Below are 17,824 nucleotides of genomic sequence, written 5' to 3' on the forward strand. Positions count from 1 at the left end.
CACACACACACACACACACACACACACACACACACACACACACACACACAGATTGATTGGCATTTGAGAATGTTACAACAGAACTAAGTTACCTTAAGGTGTTTAGAAAAATTATGTCACATACTAAGTACAAACCTCGGGTGACAGGCAGGTGTGGCCCTCATTAACACACTGAAAATCCTAATGAAGTCTGTTGGTATCACTCAACATTTTTGGTGAAATTTCTAGATATATTTTATTACTTCTCTCACTGTTTTCACAAATTACAACAGAGAAGGAAAATCTAGCCTTCCCAAGCAGATCCTTCCTTAGTTTTACAGCTCTGGTCATCTATCGGTCTTCAGAGGAATGGCAGTAAGATCTCAAAATTCAAGTCACAACATGAAACTCTTAATTATTTTCTCATCTTATTTACTTCATCAGCAGAGGTAAAATTAAAAAGCAAGCAAACAAACACTAACAACAGAAAGCCAGATTCTTTCTCTTTAGAAAAGCCAAAGAAGTGTTCAGCACAAGATGTTGGAATTTTAAAAACACATTTCACCAATTTGGGTACCATTTCCTAGAATGATTAATAGTGCCTCTCGACAATAATGAAACTCAATTCTGATTCTGAACACTTAAAATGATCCACATGTACTATTTGGTCATGCAATCCAGAAAAGTGTTGTTATTTACAAATCTAGTAATTCAAGTATTAAATGGGAACAATACTAAATCATAGCCACTGATACATGCTACATATGGATTCCAGTCCTTAACATACGGGCTCGGATTTCAACATCATGACGACCGCATTAAGAGGTTTTATCATTCCAGCTTTATAATTAAAGATACTAAGGCTTCAATAAGGATGGGGGGAGGGGTGCTGGCTGGCTCAGTCAGAAGTGCCCAGAACTCCTGGTCTAGGGGTCATGAGTTTGAGTCCCATATTTAGTGTAGAGATTACTTAAAATAAACAAGTGAAATTAAAAAAAAAAAAAAAAAAGACAAGGGGGCTATGCCATATGGTCACATCTGGGTACTTTGCCCTGACAAGAGCTTACAAAATTTTTCACACTAGTAGCTTTAATTCTCTCTAAAGTAGCAAAAATGTGCAGAAGGACAACTGTATGATGGTTCCTAAGCTTCTTTAGGAACAAAAGGTACTATTAAAAGTAAGAAGCAGTACTATTATAAATGCCAGAATGTCATCACCAAGTAACCTTCTGAAATATCAGACAGTATTTTTAGGGTAATACTAATGAGGGCCAATGGTATTTTGGGGGATTACCACTTATCCCCAGGATAAGACAGGCAACAACTTCAGTATTTTTTTTTCTTTTTTTTTGGTCTCCCAACATCTTTGATATTTTTCAAAAGAGAATCAATCTCCTTGGTCAAAAATACTGCAGATCCACATACAGAAATTTGAGTTCTTAAAAATGTACTAGGATATTTGGCTGAAAACATTCACCCCACTTTCGGTAAAGAGAATAGCATCTAACATCTTCCTGGACCAACATTCTGCACTTTTTAAATGCAAAACAATATTTGATTCAGCAGAGAGACTAGATGACCGTGACCCATGATCAACTCCTCCCTCTGGGTCATCGTATCTCACAAAGCAAGCAAGGCCATACGCGCCACCATGGGCGCCAAAAGTTGAACCCAAAACCGCCCATCAAAGACACTCATGTGGGAAAGTGCCATTCTGCTCACCGAGACGTAAATGCCAGGTGTGAGGAGTTCTGACCACCTCTGTTCTGCTTCACCTGTCATCCAGATTCCCCCCAAGCTGGCAGCACTAAGGAAGAGTCCCCTGAGACTCGCCAGCAAGCTCATCCCCCAACTAGGCTCTCACTTGTGTCCTAAAAAAAAACCTTATTTACACCCAAACTTGAACTTTAAGAGGAAAAAAAAATACTCACTTTATCTTTTTCCTTTTCCCATAACAGAGCTTCAGAAAACTCACCGGGATAGTTTTAAAACTTCAACAAAAGTCACTTATGAAGTAAAAACCACATATTCTCTATTTAAGTAATAATTGTTTTCACCTGCTAACCTCCCTGCATCGGGGTGCATCTTCCGATCTGTGGCGTGTCAGCGACAGGCAGATGTCAATCACCCATCTGCTGACCACACCCCCTCCCAAGAAGTTAAAAAAAAAAAAAAATCTTAGAACCCATGAAACACAGTATCAAAGAAGCACCATGAGCCTCTAACGGGCTTAAAATCATTGCCACATACGCCTGTTTGGATTATACTCCCCAAGATTTAACCTGGTGCCAGTGTCACAAATGCAGAAGATACACCACAAGAACACTGTCTGGGTTATGAAGCAGAATTACAACTTTAAAGTTCTTGTTCCTGAACTAGTAACAAGAATGATGCTCTAACTCAGCAAAGCTTCACTTACCGGATGTACGAGTGTGTATCTGACGTTGACCTGCAGCCTCAGGGACAGGCAGGTGGGACACGTCAGTCCTAGTTTATAGACGGGAAACGCAGTGCCTTAGTTTCTACAGGGAAAAGCAAAGGGCAGGAAATCCATTTCCTGCACGATTTCCTGCAGGTACCAATGTCCAGGATGTCTAAGAATGAATGGTTAACGGTCCCTGGATTGCTACATGTCTATAATCAAAAACGAACAGCTTGTTAAGGATTGCCTATCCAAATGCTGTGTTAATTTAAAAAAAAAAAAACACACAATAAGAAAGAAAAAGAAAGTATAGTTTTTGTTCCTAATGACACTGTTGTATGTTTAATTCCTACAAAAACTGTCCTTCCTCTCCCCGTTCTCCATTTTATTTCTGTAAGGCACCTCTCACCTTGTGGTAAGCTATGGGGTTTACACAGTCTTTTTGTTTGTCTGTGTCGCTGACTAAATGGAAGCTCTATGGAGGCAGGTGTTGTTTGTTCACTCACTGACATCAGTATATACTTTCAAGGCCGAGGAAGACACTGGAACAAAAAGTACACTCAATAAATCAGTACTTGCGGAATGAATGGATTCTACACGAAGTGAATTAAAAATACCTACTGTCGGATATCAGGAAGTTAAAAACAGATGTGCCTAATGAACATTCCTATAGAAACACAGATGCTAAGGTTCCTGTCCACATGGGAAAGAAGGCTGAGGAAGTCCGGCATTATAGCTTCAGTGTCTGTGTGACACTTCCTGAAACCCAGAGACACTTATTTTCTTGTCTAAAAGGTGACACTCCAGGGGACATGGGCTCTGGAGCAGCGTGGCCCAGAACGACCACAAAAGCAGCTGGATTCAGAGTTGCCTCTTCTTCTTTACATCAATTAGGAACTCACCTTTCATCCAGTTAGAATAAACTTCTCTTGTAAGGAAGGCATACTTACTTTGAGGAGTATCATGTAAATCTCAGTGAATCAACTATATTTCTCTCTGTATGGTCCTTATTTGAATTTCTGGATTACAGCCCCAGTGAAAAGGATTCTTTACACCCCCATCCCCCAAGGAGCAGGCTAACTCACAGCAGATCACGAAAAGCAGATTTTACAAAGGAAAGCTCTGAAAAGGCATGATTTGTGAGAAATTGTGGCTCCCATGAATTAAGTCTGCCATCAACTAACCAAACTCTGTCACGAGGGGTCCACTGCCCCCCACCTCGCTCTAGGAGCAGCCAAGGCCCACAGTGACTCCACAGCCCCCTACGTTCACATGCTTGCCTCCTGCAGCCAAGTCCTGACAACTAGGAACCGGTTTACAGAGTATTTCAAAGGAAGACTCTACAGGGACTCTGGATGCAGCACTTGGAAAGCCTCTGGCAATACCCAGCCCTCTGGTCTGTCATTATGGCTTCGGACTGTGCCAGATGCTAACGGAATACCCAAGATGGACGGGAGGTACCCCCTTCCCTTTCCAGAAAATGTAGAGCTCTGCAAAACTGAACCAAGAGGAACAGTGGTGAGTAGTCCAATAGGAACAGCAGACCTCTGGCCAATCAAATCCTACTCTCACTTGCAAAGGTGAATGATGTTCACCTTGCCATCCCCAGAACAATTTCTTCCAAAAAAACAACCCTAATGTCTATCAGCAGGCAACAGACTGAACCAAGTATGGTCAGACACACAACAACAGAGTTCATACAACTGTAAAAGGGTGTGGCACCTCTGTACTAAGTCTCTCTTCTCCAGACCACTGGTTCAGTGAAACAGCAAGCAGAAAAAATGGTGCATGGCTACATTACTACTTCCCTCCGGGAGGGGAGGGGAGAACAGATGGAGAGAAAGAAGTGCTCTTATTTTACAAGGGTAAGGAAAAAAAACAAAAACAAAAACTAAAGAAAACAAAAACAAAAACAGGTTTCCTCTGGTGGAGGGAAGGTACAGTAGAAAAGGCAGGGAGAGAAACATTTCTCTGTACTTTAACTTTTTTTAGATTTTAAGACTGGAATGATGTGCACATTGAAGCAAGACGGGGTGGTTGTTTTTTTAAGCTTTAAAAATGTAAAATGAAATGAAACAAATGATCTGGAGTTTCAAGTTGGCAGTAACTTGCCACACAGAGACAATCCCATATTCTACTGGCTTTCATGACACAGTAGCAGGACTGTATGTTCCCAGGGGTATATACCCTTAGGACAATAAAACAAGAACAGAAGTATCAAATTACATTCAGGGTCTCATAGTGTAGCAGTAACATCGGCATTACAATGTAAACACGCAATTATGTTGATGAGAGCAGGCACTGAGATTTTCACTATAAAGAAAAGGAGACACAAATGTAAAATCAAAGGGTTACATATGATACCTGTAACCCTAAATTTGGATTAGAAACTTTAGTATAAAGTCATGACATCTTTTCTTATTAAGAAAATATACATATACACACAATATATATACAAATATTGCCTGGATGTGTCCACGGGGGGAGCAGAGATAGTAACCCACTCAACCCCGAGATTATGACCCACACCAAAGTTGCACGTTCAACCAACAGAGCCACCTAGGTGCCCCAGAGAAGAGAAAAATTTAACTTCATAAGAGATGAAAAAAACTGTAATTGAAACACATCAAATATTAAAAATCACAGTTTTTTTTTTTATCAGTCTGAAATGACTAACGGTCATTTTACATTCGTCTGAAAACTGTAAGAATCAATCATTTTTCGTGCCTCTTGTATTAACTGTGTTCTCAGGGTAACCAAGAAACTGATGAAGGGACACTTCTCTTGTAGAATATCCAAACCGATAAAGAACAAAGGATGTGGGGTGCCTGGGTGGCTCTGTCAGTTAAGCACCCAACTCACAATTTTGGCTCAGGTCACAATCTTGTGGTCATAAGATTGTGCCCTGAGTCGGGCTCCACACTGAGTGTAGAGCCTGCTTAGGATTCTCTCTCTTCCTCTCCCTCGGCCCCTCCCCTGCTTATAGGTGCCCGAATGCTCGCTCGCTCCCTCTCTCTCTCTCAAAAAAAAAAAAAAAAAAAAAAAAAAAAAGGATGCAATTAGAATGTCACCATTTTGCGTTACATAATGAACTGTAATAAAATACCAGATTCTAAACCATGATCATCAATGAATGCTTAACATCAAAGAAAAAGAAACAGCCAACCCCCACCCCACCCTGCACCGTACACAAATACAACTCCCAGTAGGACTACCCACCACCACCCAGTAAGGATTCTTGATTTTTGCCTTCTTCCTGCAAAATCTAAGCTAGGTCTAATCAAGCCTCAAGACCCAGCTCCTAGTTTACAGGAAAGACAGGGGAAGGAGAACATAGTAACTGACCACCCACAGGTGCAACCAGCAAAAGCTACAATGTAGGGAACTCTACAGGAAAACACCGTTTCCTCACCTAATAATTAACACAGGGGATAAGATAAATACAAGGATAAGGAGTAAGAACCTATAGATTGAGAGAAACAGTCAGAAGAACCAATTGCAATGTATATCCTGTAAAACAAATTGTGAGACAAGCAAGGATATTTGAATATCGCCTGGCCTCTTTTTATATTAAAGAATTACTGCCCATTTTTTAAAGCCGTTAATCGTACTGAGGTTTTTTTTTAAAGGAATATAGATGAGTGACCCATGGATTCATGGAAACTCATTATACTATTCTCTCTCCTTTTGGATGCTGAAATGTTTTATGATAAAAAGGGGAAAAAAGTGTTCTTAACTCTGGTGGTGGTCAGTGAATTCTTTTGAGGTCCAAACCCCAATGGCATAGGAATCACATTAGTGGTTGAGTATACATATACATGGTATATATTATATATTAACATATACATTAAATAAAATGTTAAATATAAACTATAAAACACTTCTTTTATTGCCCCTACTTCTGACCTGAAGCATGAAATCAGGTTTGTCATCTAACCTCATTTAACACACCGTCTGCAGGAGCTGGTAAGTACTTTGCTGTCTTACGTACGTGCAGTGAGGGCTGCTTTTTACAGTAGCTGGCGAGGAGACTGAGGATCAGAAATATTCAAGTTCAAAGAATCCCTACTGGGTTTTTGGGTTTTGTTTGTTTGTTTTTCTTAGAGATTTTGACCTAATAAGTAACTCACAGAATCACTGATCTTTTGGCCTGCTTTTTCAAAGCCCTGGTTATTCCATTTAGATTTAATTTACTAAAAACTACTCATATGGAGAGCTTTTACAAATGCACCACAATAAATGTCCCCTAATACTTTTAAAAATAGGATCAGAGCAAGAAGTAGACTGGCAGTTGGGAGCCCAGCAGTAGAGGAAATGGGGACGGGTAGGGGCTCTTTCGGAGATAATCAAAGTGTTCCGGGATTAGACCATGGTGATGGTTTCACAACCCTGTGAATACCCTAAAATCCACCAAATCATATACATTTAAAGGACAGATTTTATGGTATGTGGATTATATCTCAATAAAACAGATTTTACTAAACAGGATTAGAGGTATAAATTTTTCAGGAGTTTACTCCTGCATTGTCAACCTTTCAGATAAAAAAAATCACCATGCAAAAGTAACAAATTTGTTTTTAAGTTAGTGCTTCTTTTCCATTTTTCCTTCCTAAGCAAAATAACAGCAAGCCTAAGAAAATCAGCAAATGATATCATGCTAACATAACTCGCCAATTCTGGTTATAAAGTAGGAAATACTCTACAATTGTGGTGGCACCCACCAATCATTTCCCTGACACAGCTGGTGACTACCATCTCTAATATTTTTAAAGTTCTGTACTAGCTTGCTACAGTGAACTTCCCTCCCCACTAAAAAGACCCAATTTTAATTAACCCTGAAGAATTTAAGGTTTGAGTAGTCAGGATAAACTCTGAAAGACAAATGACTTTATTCCTTCAATTAGTTTAAAGGGAAATAGTTTCAGCTTTGATAGTAACTTAGATAAAAACAACAACAACAACAACATCAAATGAGGGGTACCTAAGTGGCTTAGTCGGTTAAGCATCTGACTTTGATCTAGCTCAGGTCATGATCTCATCGTTTGTGGGATTGAGCCTCACAATGGGCTCTGCACTGATAGCGTGGAGCCTGTTTGGGATTCTCCTTCTCTCTCCCTCTCTCTCCCTCTCTCTCCACACCTGCCCCACCCCCTGCTTGTTCTCCATCTCTCAAAATAAATAAAGCCTTAAAAAAAAAGTAACATCAAATGAGATATTCTGTATTAAGAGCCTAATAAGGAATGAGTATAAATAAAAATCAGCAACCCTAGCCTCCCGTTCTTTACGTGCCTGTCTCCAGGAGCTTAACCAAAGAATCAAGCTCTCTCACCACAGATCAACTTTAAAAATAAAGAACTGAGGAACATGTGGAGCTGGCTTTGAGCCTTCTTACCGATGCCTCTATTATTTATAAGCAGAGGCTTCTCATTATATTAACTTTAAAATCCATCTGTAAGCTACAGAATCAGGAATTGACAAACTGCGGCATGGGTCCACATTATGCAGTTTGTCGGGAAATGATTAGGAAACAGCAAAGGGTACTTTAAAAACTTGGTGTATTATAAGCAAGGAGAGGTTTCTTTACTTTTGTTTTGTTTTCTCTTGTAGCATATATTTTCAACTAGCTAAAGCGTCTTTCTTTTCACAAACTTCTATCAACCTTCCAAATGCATTCTGAATTAGATTCACTTCAGCCAAATCATCAAAGAGTGTTTACGAGGTGCCAGGAAACACCACTGGCCATAAAGGTGTGATTAGTAACAGCACCACAGGGAGCTGCACCCTAAATATAGACCAGTCCCACATGCCAAAAGGACACACCTAACACATAATAGCAGCTGGCAGCGTTATACATTTAAAATAAAATGTGTTCAAAAGGAGACTCAGATCAGCGTATCTTGCCTGTTTGAGAAAGATAAAAAATTATCAGGGGAAACACATACAGGAAGACTGTCTAAAAGCACATGGCAATCCACACATTTACTTCCTGCTGTAACAGAGCAGAAAAATCTGAAAACCTTGGTTTTGCAACAAATGAACTTGTGTCAAAAAGGTCAAGTCCCCAATGGCTCTTCTGTTCGTGTAGGAGGGAGCCCCCAAAGAGACAGCCCAAAAAAGCCCTACAGCTGACTCCCTATGTGTGGAGGAAGTCAGATGCTCCAAAGCCTGAGAGACAGATCTAGACTGTCACCACAATGCAGGGGGCCAGGCACCCCCAACCCCAGCACAAGTATTACAGGTAAGTGGAGGACCAGGTTGGTAGAGATCACTGGGGCTTTGATGGTCCACAACATGGGCTCTAAGAACCCCAGGACTAGGGGACAAAAAAAAAAAAAAACAAAAAAAAACAAAAAAAACAAGGTAAGAATTCAGGACACATCCAAATAAGGTCATATTCCCATCACTTTCAGGGAGACGATGGACTTCTAAACAATCAGTTGTTTTACCTAACTGAATAAGTGAAAAACAACCAAATGTTTGCTGCTGAATGAAAGACACAAACATATTTTAATCACCAATGCTATTTGACTTATAGCGGGTGCCTACAAGCTAGAAGAAAATGCTCTTGGCACTAACTTCTCAGGACAATACTACAAGAACAAAGCAGTTAAAAATCCACTGGAACATCAGCACTTCCATGCATGTGGCAGGGGCGTTAGTTTAGGATTTCAGACTCTGATACTGTATCAGAAGCAGTCAAAAGGAACAGTAACACAGATCAGAAAGTTCAACTTTACCTGAAAGGTATGCAACTTTTTCCTTTAAAATTGGCAAAACATCCATAGCTTTCATTTCATCGTTTTTTCGAAACCCTGAAATACATAAGGAGAAAATCAAATTACTAGGTTGCTTGAGTGACATTTCATTTCTTACCCATTCTATCCTATCCAAATATAGCAGCTTTATTCACACCCATTAAATCAACTTTAGAAATATCATTTGAAAGGATCTGAATTCTATGAAGGAAAGACTCTGATCACAGAATTATCTTCTATTTTAATGGCAAATAACGATTTGCACACAGACCCGGAGGATCCCGTACCAAACAGGCTCCAGGTCATTTGTAGCAATAAAGATCTGGTCCCCAAAAAAACACAGGATATGAAACCAGTCCGGATGATTTCAAAAATCTTCACTTGAATCCTGTAGATTAATGTAAACATTGGCAAATAAAACAACAATATCACGTTTTAAACACTGCAGCTGGTGCACACTAAAGCCTGTAGGGGGAGCTCAAAGTCTCCTCCTATCAAAACCCACAGAGGTTAAAAATAAACAGTGGCAAGGAGAAGAGCAGGAATTATAAATAGCTGGGGACTGGCCACAGCTCCCTCTAGGCTCTATCCTTCCAGGCTTTCTGGGTCATGCCCCCCCCTGGAGGAATGTCACTGGCTACTGGGGTAAAATGGCCCAATGCCACCTGTAAACGCCCTCTTCTCTGTGTGAACCAACTCTCCCCATGCCCAATATTGCAGAAGGCAAGTGGAGATATCATGGAAAAGAAGCACACAGCAAGCAATTTAGGCCAAGCCAACATCCATCTGAGCAAAAGGAATTCATGCAGCCCAATGTGTCTGGCCCAGCTCACTAGGGCAAATGCCCAAATGGGAGTCTGGGGCAAAAATGTTCATTCCCATAATAATGCCTCAGGATAGTTCCCCTGGAGGTCTCTAACAGAGGAAATCTAGGTTCAGGATGCTGGCCATCCTCATCAAAACCAGTAGCTATCATTTCTGGCTGAGCAGTCTCTAGGAAAAATAAAAGACCACTGGCCCATCGCTATTTTCCTGCTTGTTTTTGCCACAATAGTACAAGGAACTCTCCAGAACGGCAGCTTGGTAACACAACACAAGATGCAGACCTGGGATGAGAGCAAGGGAAGCACTCGCTGAATGAACAGGGCCTCCACCGTGGCAGGTCTGAACAGCCCCTGTGGGACCAGCCCTGCCACAGAGGAAAGCTGTACAACTCAACCGTCTCAAGGCCCTGCAGGGTGCCCAAGAGCAGGAGACCCACCTGGAAAGAAAGGAATGGCACGGGGAGCATCTGACCGGGGCTTTTAGCCTGAGGACAGGGCCCAGGCTAAGCCACGTGGAGCTGCTAACACCGGAATCAGGACACAGGTCAGGGCAACCCCAGTAGCTGGGGAGAAGCTGCGGAAAGGAGCAGGGGAGCCCCAAGTTCTGGGTATCATTTTGGCCCAAATTTCTGGCTCTCCCCTGAGCCTTGCTTGTCCAGGGAAAGCTCTCGGCTGAAGATAAAGTATGTGACTGAGACTCAGGTCGCAGACCCCTGCAGAGGAGGTGGATTCGAAGCTTGAGTCCAGCCAAATTTGCAGCCTGACAACCCAAGCAAAACAGTATCAAAGTCAGCACTTTGGGCAAGAATAGAACAGAATCCAGCAGCTGCGATATATCATTCACAGAAGCAACGAATGGCTAAATTAATGGTGTAATTTGATTAAGTAAATCTCTCCTGCCCGTGGAATACTTGTATACTAAGAACCCAATTTAACAGGATTAAGCACGATACTGACAATCACCAGAGACTCTGCACAAAGACAGCAACAAACACATCGCGATGAGGACCCCAAGGTCCAGGAGACACAGCGGCGTTTCCGCTCTGGTCATGAAAAGGCTCAACACAGAACCCATGCCCCCACGTCATCAGGCCACTTTGCTTTCCAATATACCAGGCTCCGTGCTGGCAAACCACCAAGCTTTTTTGAAAACAGTGGCTATTTATAAACGGCAAAATAAGAGCCAAGAGTTCTGCAATTTCATCCTTAAGGTCCCTTCAAAGCTCTTGAATGGAGGCAATCTAGTCTCAGCAACTCACTGCTGTCATTGGGTAATTCACAGGACCCATCGACAAAGACAGATTACATCTCAAGTCCATCTGGCGTGGACGGAGACGTCAGTCGGGCAAACACAAAGAGCAATTAGGTGCCACAGTGGCTCTCCAGAAGACAAGTTTATAAATACCTATAGCAAGGCATAGTATGCAAAGTCCCGTTAGCAGCACAAAGTGCTATGGGCCCCGGACAAATGAGGAGGCAGCACATCCAAGGACAGAAACAGGAAGAAGCAGTAAGCCCCAGCTGTAGATCTCAATCTACAAGGATCTGAAAAGAAGATCCCCCTTCTATCGCTACCAGATAAGAAAACACGTGCTTTCCACCATTCCACTGCCTCTCCCCCAGCCCCACCCCCCGAAGCCCTGGCAGCAGAGCCCTCGGAGAGGGACCACGGCGACTGCTGTCCTGGATCCCCATGCTATGGGAACAGGAGCCCCACTTGAGGGTCCAGCCTCTCTCACACAACCCTCACCAAGCATCCTAACCCCAGTGCCGCACCTCACAGGAGAGCCGAGGAACTTACATAATTCCAAGGCGTTCTTAACAATTCCTGCCGACTCTGAAACAAGCTATTTATTACTACCCTTTATGGAGTGAATGATGGAAGTCAGAGCTGCTGCGTTCCAGGCCACCCCACAGAAGGACAGCATACTGACATGAAAACAAGGTGAACTGAACAAAACTTCACGACGCAGATCTCGATTTCCTACGACCCACTGGAAACCACAGACTCACTCCCGTGTTTTAGTTTCTAAAAACTAGTCTTATGCCTCTCAGTTTCTGAATCTCTGCCCTAAGTTAAGATTCACAGTCTTCAGTGGAAGAGGAAAGGCACTAGGAGCTAACCCGGTGCTGAAGTATGTTTACTACCATGGTGACAGACATGCACGTCCAAACATTCAGTACAACAGAAATTCTTCATGGTTTTACCACAATATTCTTGTTGAAGAGGTCACAGAAAAAGAGATGTTATCTCAAATTAGAAGTCAAATCAAAACTTCTAAAATAGAAAATTTTTAAAAAACAAATATAAAACTAACGACACAAAGAAATGGAGTTTGTAACTAGTATGGCATTCACCTAAGTGTCATCGTTAATCTTGTTGCCATTGTTTTTGTAATCTTTATTTATTTTTGAGAGAGAGAGAGAGAGAGAGAGAGAGTGAGTGAGTGAGTTGGGGGAGGGGCAGAGAGAGAGAGGGAGACACAGAATCCGAAATAGGCTCCAGGCTCTGAGTTGTCAGCACAAAGCCCGACAGGGGGCTCGAACTCACGAATGGTGAAATCACGACCTGAGCGGAAGTCGGACGCTTAACCGACTGAGCCACCCAGGCGCCCCATTTTTAAAAACACACCCAGTAGGCAAAAGGCTGAGGAAGCATGTACGCATACCATAAAGCCAGATTAAATATATCATGTAACTTTTCACAAGAAAGGAAGAACTCAGCCATGAAGTATCCCTTAGATCAAAAAGGCAGATTCTGTTCCATGCCCCGAAGAGCTATTTATGAAAACAGAGTATGCAACTATTAAAAAACAAAATTTCCAAATACATGGCTTCTGTGCTACGCCAGTGATTCTAGATTACGCTGCAGATACGACAACTCCTACTGTGTTCCTTCTTTGTACAGGAAAGGACCTAGCTGTGGCTTCCCAACTTTCGAATCAAGAGGATATGCTCCCTGACTATCCCTATAAGCTCATACTCTCCCTCCCGTGCTCATGGACAGGGAAAACAATGACAAATGCCACCTTGGAGGGATGCTTCTGAGGTCTCAGACCATATCTGTGTGTCACAGACCAGAAGTCAGCAGCAGTTTTACTTCTAAGTGCCACCAAGGGAGTTTGAAAATGCCACGAACAGGTGAAAGGGAGGGGGGCCACAGAGAGACTTTCGGTAAAATTTAGAAGAAAACCAGAGCAGTTTGACTGAATACCTCATGACATTGAAGAAAAAAAAAAAAAGCAGCTTGAAAAGTGATAAAGAGGTAAATAAGTGGCCAAAGTCAGGGGACATTTAGTTATATCCATCTCTTAAAATTACATACTTTTTAAATTACACACAGTCTATTTTAAAGAGTGCAGAAAGGGGTGCCTGGGTGGCTCAGTCGGTCGGGCGTCCACTTCGGCTCAGGTCATGATCTCACAGTTCGTGGGTTTGGGCCCTGCATTGGGCTCTGTGCTGACAGCTCGGAGCCCGGAGCCTGCTTTGGATTCTGTGTCTCCCCCTCCCTCTGCCCCTCTGACCAATACTCTGTCTCAAAAATAAATAAACATTATAAAAGGACGGAAGGGACGGAGGGAGGGCAGAAAGACAGAGTAGATTCTTGTTACAAATGAGTTTCCCTTTCTGAGACAAAAAGAAGCGAATGTGGATTTTAATCAACCGCTAGCCTCAGGAGACAGTGACCACAGCATAAGGATACAGTCAGTCAAGGCTCGTTTGTCGGTGCAGAGGCGGCTTCCCAGGGGAGCCCTACAAGGCATGCAACCAGCACTCTGCTGAACCAGGTCTTTCGGAATGTTCACATGATAACATCTGCCATTGCTCTAAGATCTTGATATTAATATTTGCTGAATGATACGGAGGAGAAAGGAGTGTGGGTTAAGAATCAGATGTTACTGTGTGTTAACACAAACATGCAGTCGGTGCTTGATAATTTTCTTTGCTCTTCCCCGGTTCAACACAAACAATGCCTTTTCTTAAAACAACTAAATTTGAGTATTTGGAGGGTCTAATACATTCACTTAAAAACATCTCAGGGCACCTGGCTGGCTCAGTTGGAAGAGCATGCAACTCTTGATCTTGGACTTGTAGGTCTGAGCCCCTCACTGGGTGTACACTTAACTTAAATATTTTTTGGAAGCGAAGAAGAATCTATCTCAACCCCAAGGTTCACGTGTTACTTGCCAAAATTGCTTCTGTCGTCACCTTTTAAATTGCTATTTGGTTCGGAGCCTGTCAATCTGGGGTGCATTTCAAACCCCTGTCCCACAACAATCGTATTGCATTATGTTACCCATAGAGAGGACACTTTTTCTCACTCTTCCTCTAAATCGGCCTGCTAGCTAGAGAACGGTTTTGTTTTGCTCCCTACTGTATACCAGATGCCCAAGACAGGACCTCGCACAGGGCAGGGTGGTCAACAGACGCCGGCTTGCCCGCTGGCTGAACGCACGAAGGAAGGAACGAATTCTTCAGCTTCTTGCCCTTGAGCCCCTCCTCAAGCACCCCAATGTGCCTCAGCCCCTTCTATTTTAGGTTTAGGAAACAGAAGCTCAGCGTTTGCAAAGAGCCACTCCTACAGTGTGTGTTATACTGGCAACAAGGAAAATTAACCTCTGTCCTGAGAGGAAATATTGTGCAAGTTAGCATTCGACGATGCAAAACCGTTTCGTTGAATCAATGGTCTGAAACTTCAACTGTCTACACCCCACTGGCCAAACCAATTTCTCATTTTTCACCCTGAGCAGGTGCTGTGCTGGTGGTGTTGACAAATGCCTCTTGGAGTGGATCACTGCCGACCACACACTCATGCGGTCCCTTCTCGAAGTCAAGTTTAAAAACCACCACCACCACCACCACCACCCCGAGTTCTCTTAAAAAGATTAAAAACAAAAACAACAACAACAAAAAAAAACCCGACATCATGAAAATGTTTTCACAAGGGGCAAAAAGGTTTTATACAGCACATTATCCCAACAGTACTTTTTATAGAAGAGTCAAAAAATTAAGACGAAATAAATCAAATGAGGTCAAAAACAAACCAACACTAAACTTTCTCAACTAAGGCACAGGGTGACTTTAAAAATCCCCTTTTTCTCCCAGGACTGCCGGCAGATACTAGTCATTTGGAATTTTATGTAATCTTCAAATGAAACCAGTCAGAAAATGTTTTGAGGTAAAAACAGCGTTAGAAGAAACCATGGCTATCTCTTGATCATCTGGGCTTGTTCTGAACGATCTGCCTCACCTCCTGCGCTGGGATTTGTCTCCAAAAGACAATCCACCAGACAAACTGTGCTCTTCGTCCATTTTCAAAGGTCTCATTTGCCCGTCAGCCATACTACTCTAGTATTCCATGGGGAGATCGAAAGTGGAAGCAACTGAAAAATAAAATCCTACACCTTCGGAAACACAGGTTGCAGCAGTAATAAAAAGCTGTCAACAAGGAAAGCAGCATTTGCAAACAACAACAAAAAGGAACACTGAAGAGTAAGCTGGAGGGCTACTATTACTACCGAGTCTTGCTGGTAATTACCTCATTTTACTCAGGAGTTGACTTAGGGGAAACGCGCGCGCGCGCGCGCCCCTGAACACAAAGAGCAGGATGAGCCGCCGCTGCGCCAACGGCGCCGCGCATGCGCAGAGGGAGGTGACGTCACCCTTTCCAGGCCGGCCGCAGTTCCGACTCCCTCACCTTTCTCTGCAGTGCCTGCAGGTTTAGTCACAGATCACAGGGAGCGGCGGTGCGTGGCGCGCAGTGTTTGCGCTATCAAGGGTTTTAGTTAGGCAAGCAATTACACGACTGTTGTGTAGGAAGGCAGCATTTTTAATTAGCCTAGATCCTCTGAAAATACTGAGGGGGAAAGATAGCAAGATTAGAGACCAAATGATACAAATGTCACTTTTACTAAGATATAAAAACATCAAGATATAACGTAAGGCTTATATTTTTATGTAAACGTGTATAATCCACAGATATGTTTATAAAACCCATGTAAAATGAATTAAGTACTTATATCAAGAATACGGGCATGTTCACAGACCCCCCCCCACACACAGGAATGCAGATGGGGTTTCATAGCGCAGTATTATAATTTTTACTCATAACCTTTATGGTTATAATAACTGTCAGATTGGCTAATTTATTCCTTCATATAATTTTAGAAGCAATAGCCTGTAACATCATACCTTTAAGGAAGAAAAAGTAGTATAAGTTTGATTGATTCAAGGAAGTTAAGGGCGTTTCAACTGAAAATAGCTCTGGCTTTTTAATGTCTTGAGCACAAAACACAGAGGTCAAACCAAAATCACCAAACACCATAACAAAAAATATTTTTTAAACTATTACATATATTTTAATGTAAATGAAATAATGAATTTTTAATATTTTATTATTTAATTATGCATTAGCTATGCATTAGAAATTTGTTTGTTTATTTATTTAATAGAACACACTTTATTCATAAGTAAGTTTGCATGAAATCAAAAGCAGGGGCAACCTCTTTTTGGAAAAGGGAATATAAGAAGGCAACATGTCATTTATTTTATATATATATTCTGTCTCAGTCTGTGGGTTGCTTTCATCTTTTCAGTCTCCTAATGGAGTCTTTTGATAAAGACGAGCTCTAAAAAAAGAATTTCCAAGTTCTTATTCTGTATGTTCAGTGCTTTCGTGTTCTGTTAAGAAACAGTTGCCTACTACAAGTTCATGTAGATATTTCCCTATGTTTTCTTCTAAAGATTTTTTTTCTTTTTTTTCTCAATTTCATTTTTTATTTTTTAAAATTTACATCCAAATTAGTTAGCGTATAGTGAAACAATGATTTCAGGAGTAGATTCCTTAATGTCCCTTACCCATTTAGCCCACCCCCCCTCCCACAACCCCACATTAGAAATTAATTTAAAAACAGAACAGACCCCAGGGGTGCCTGGGTGGTTCATTGGTTCAGCGTCCAATTCTTGATCTCAGTTCAAGTCACAATCTCTCAGTTCATGGGGTTGAGCCCCACATCGGGCTCTGTGCTGATAGCACAGAACCTGCTTGGGATTCTCTCTCTCCCTCTCTTTCTGCCCCTCCCTGGCTTGCTCACTCTCGCTTGCTCTCTCTCTCTCTCTCTCTCTCTCTCTCAAAAATAAATAAAAACAATAAGGACAGAACAGACTATGAAAGGGAATATTTCATAGTGAAATAGTAGTGTTATAAAAGGGGATTCTATGTTCTTACAATCTCATAAACCAGAAAGAACCAAGTGCCCAGATGTGCTGTTCATCTTTATCTCCCCAAGGACCAGCCAGGGCTAAACACAGGGAAACCTTATGCCTCATGTTTGCCTAATGCCAAAGCAAAGAACACATACATCTGTCTGTGCCTGTGCAGCAGACGCCTCTGGGGAAAGCTCCCACCCTGCACTCTGGGACTCCAATCACCCATCCTAAGCCACGTATATACACACATATATACATACTTATGTGCCTACTTGAGGTTCTGTGATGCTGACCTACCCCAAAGAAGATTCGCTTTACATAAAGCAGCAGCCTCTCAGGAAAGCTATTTAGAAACTTCGTTTATATCATACGAACCACAGAGACACAACTGATAAAATCTGATCACTGTTATCAAATGATTTGATTTCTATCAAATCATCCAAGATTGACTGCTACGAGAAACTACTGTTTAATCACTACAGCAAACATTTCTTACATGTTAGCACCTTTGCCCTCTACCAGAAGAAAAAAGAACAACACCCTTAATGCCTTCACATTTTTTTTTATGCAGATGAAAATCATTCTTGTAAAAAAAGGCTTTGCAAAAATAGAGCTATAATGTAATTCTACTTCTT

The 17,824-nt window shown here is 41.9% G+C and overlaps 1 protein-coding gene across 2 annotated transcripts in view; it reads right to left on the reverse strand.

The window, feature by feature from the left end:
• Positions 1–17,824, reverse strand: part of TRIO (trio Rho guanine nucleotide exchange factor) — a 353,639-nt gene that overhangs the window by 222,336 nt on the left and 113,479 nt on the right. For both annotated transcript variants that reach the window (XM_049648759.1, XM_049648761.1), the window contains exon 2: positions 9,139–9,213. In XM_049648759.1, the coding sequence (XP_049504716.1) occupies positions 9,139–9,193 (55 nt within the window). In that variant the 5' untranslated portion in view covers positions 9,194–9,213. The remainder of the gene's footprint in view (positions 1–9,138; positions 9,214–17,824) is intronic.

This window comes from Panthera uncia (genome assembly GCF_023721935.1).
Source record: "Panthera uncia isolate 11264 chromosome A1 unlocalized genomic scaffold, Puncia_PCG_1.0 HiC_scaffold_17, whole genome shotgun sequence".
NCBI classification, from domain to species: Eukaryota; Metazoa; Chordata; class Mammalia; order Carnivora; family Felidae; genus Panthera; species Panthera uncia.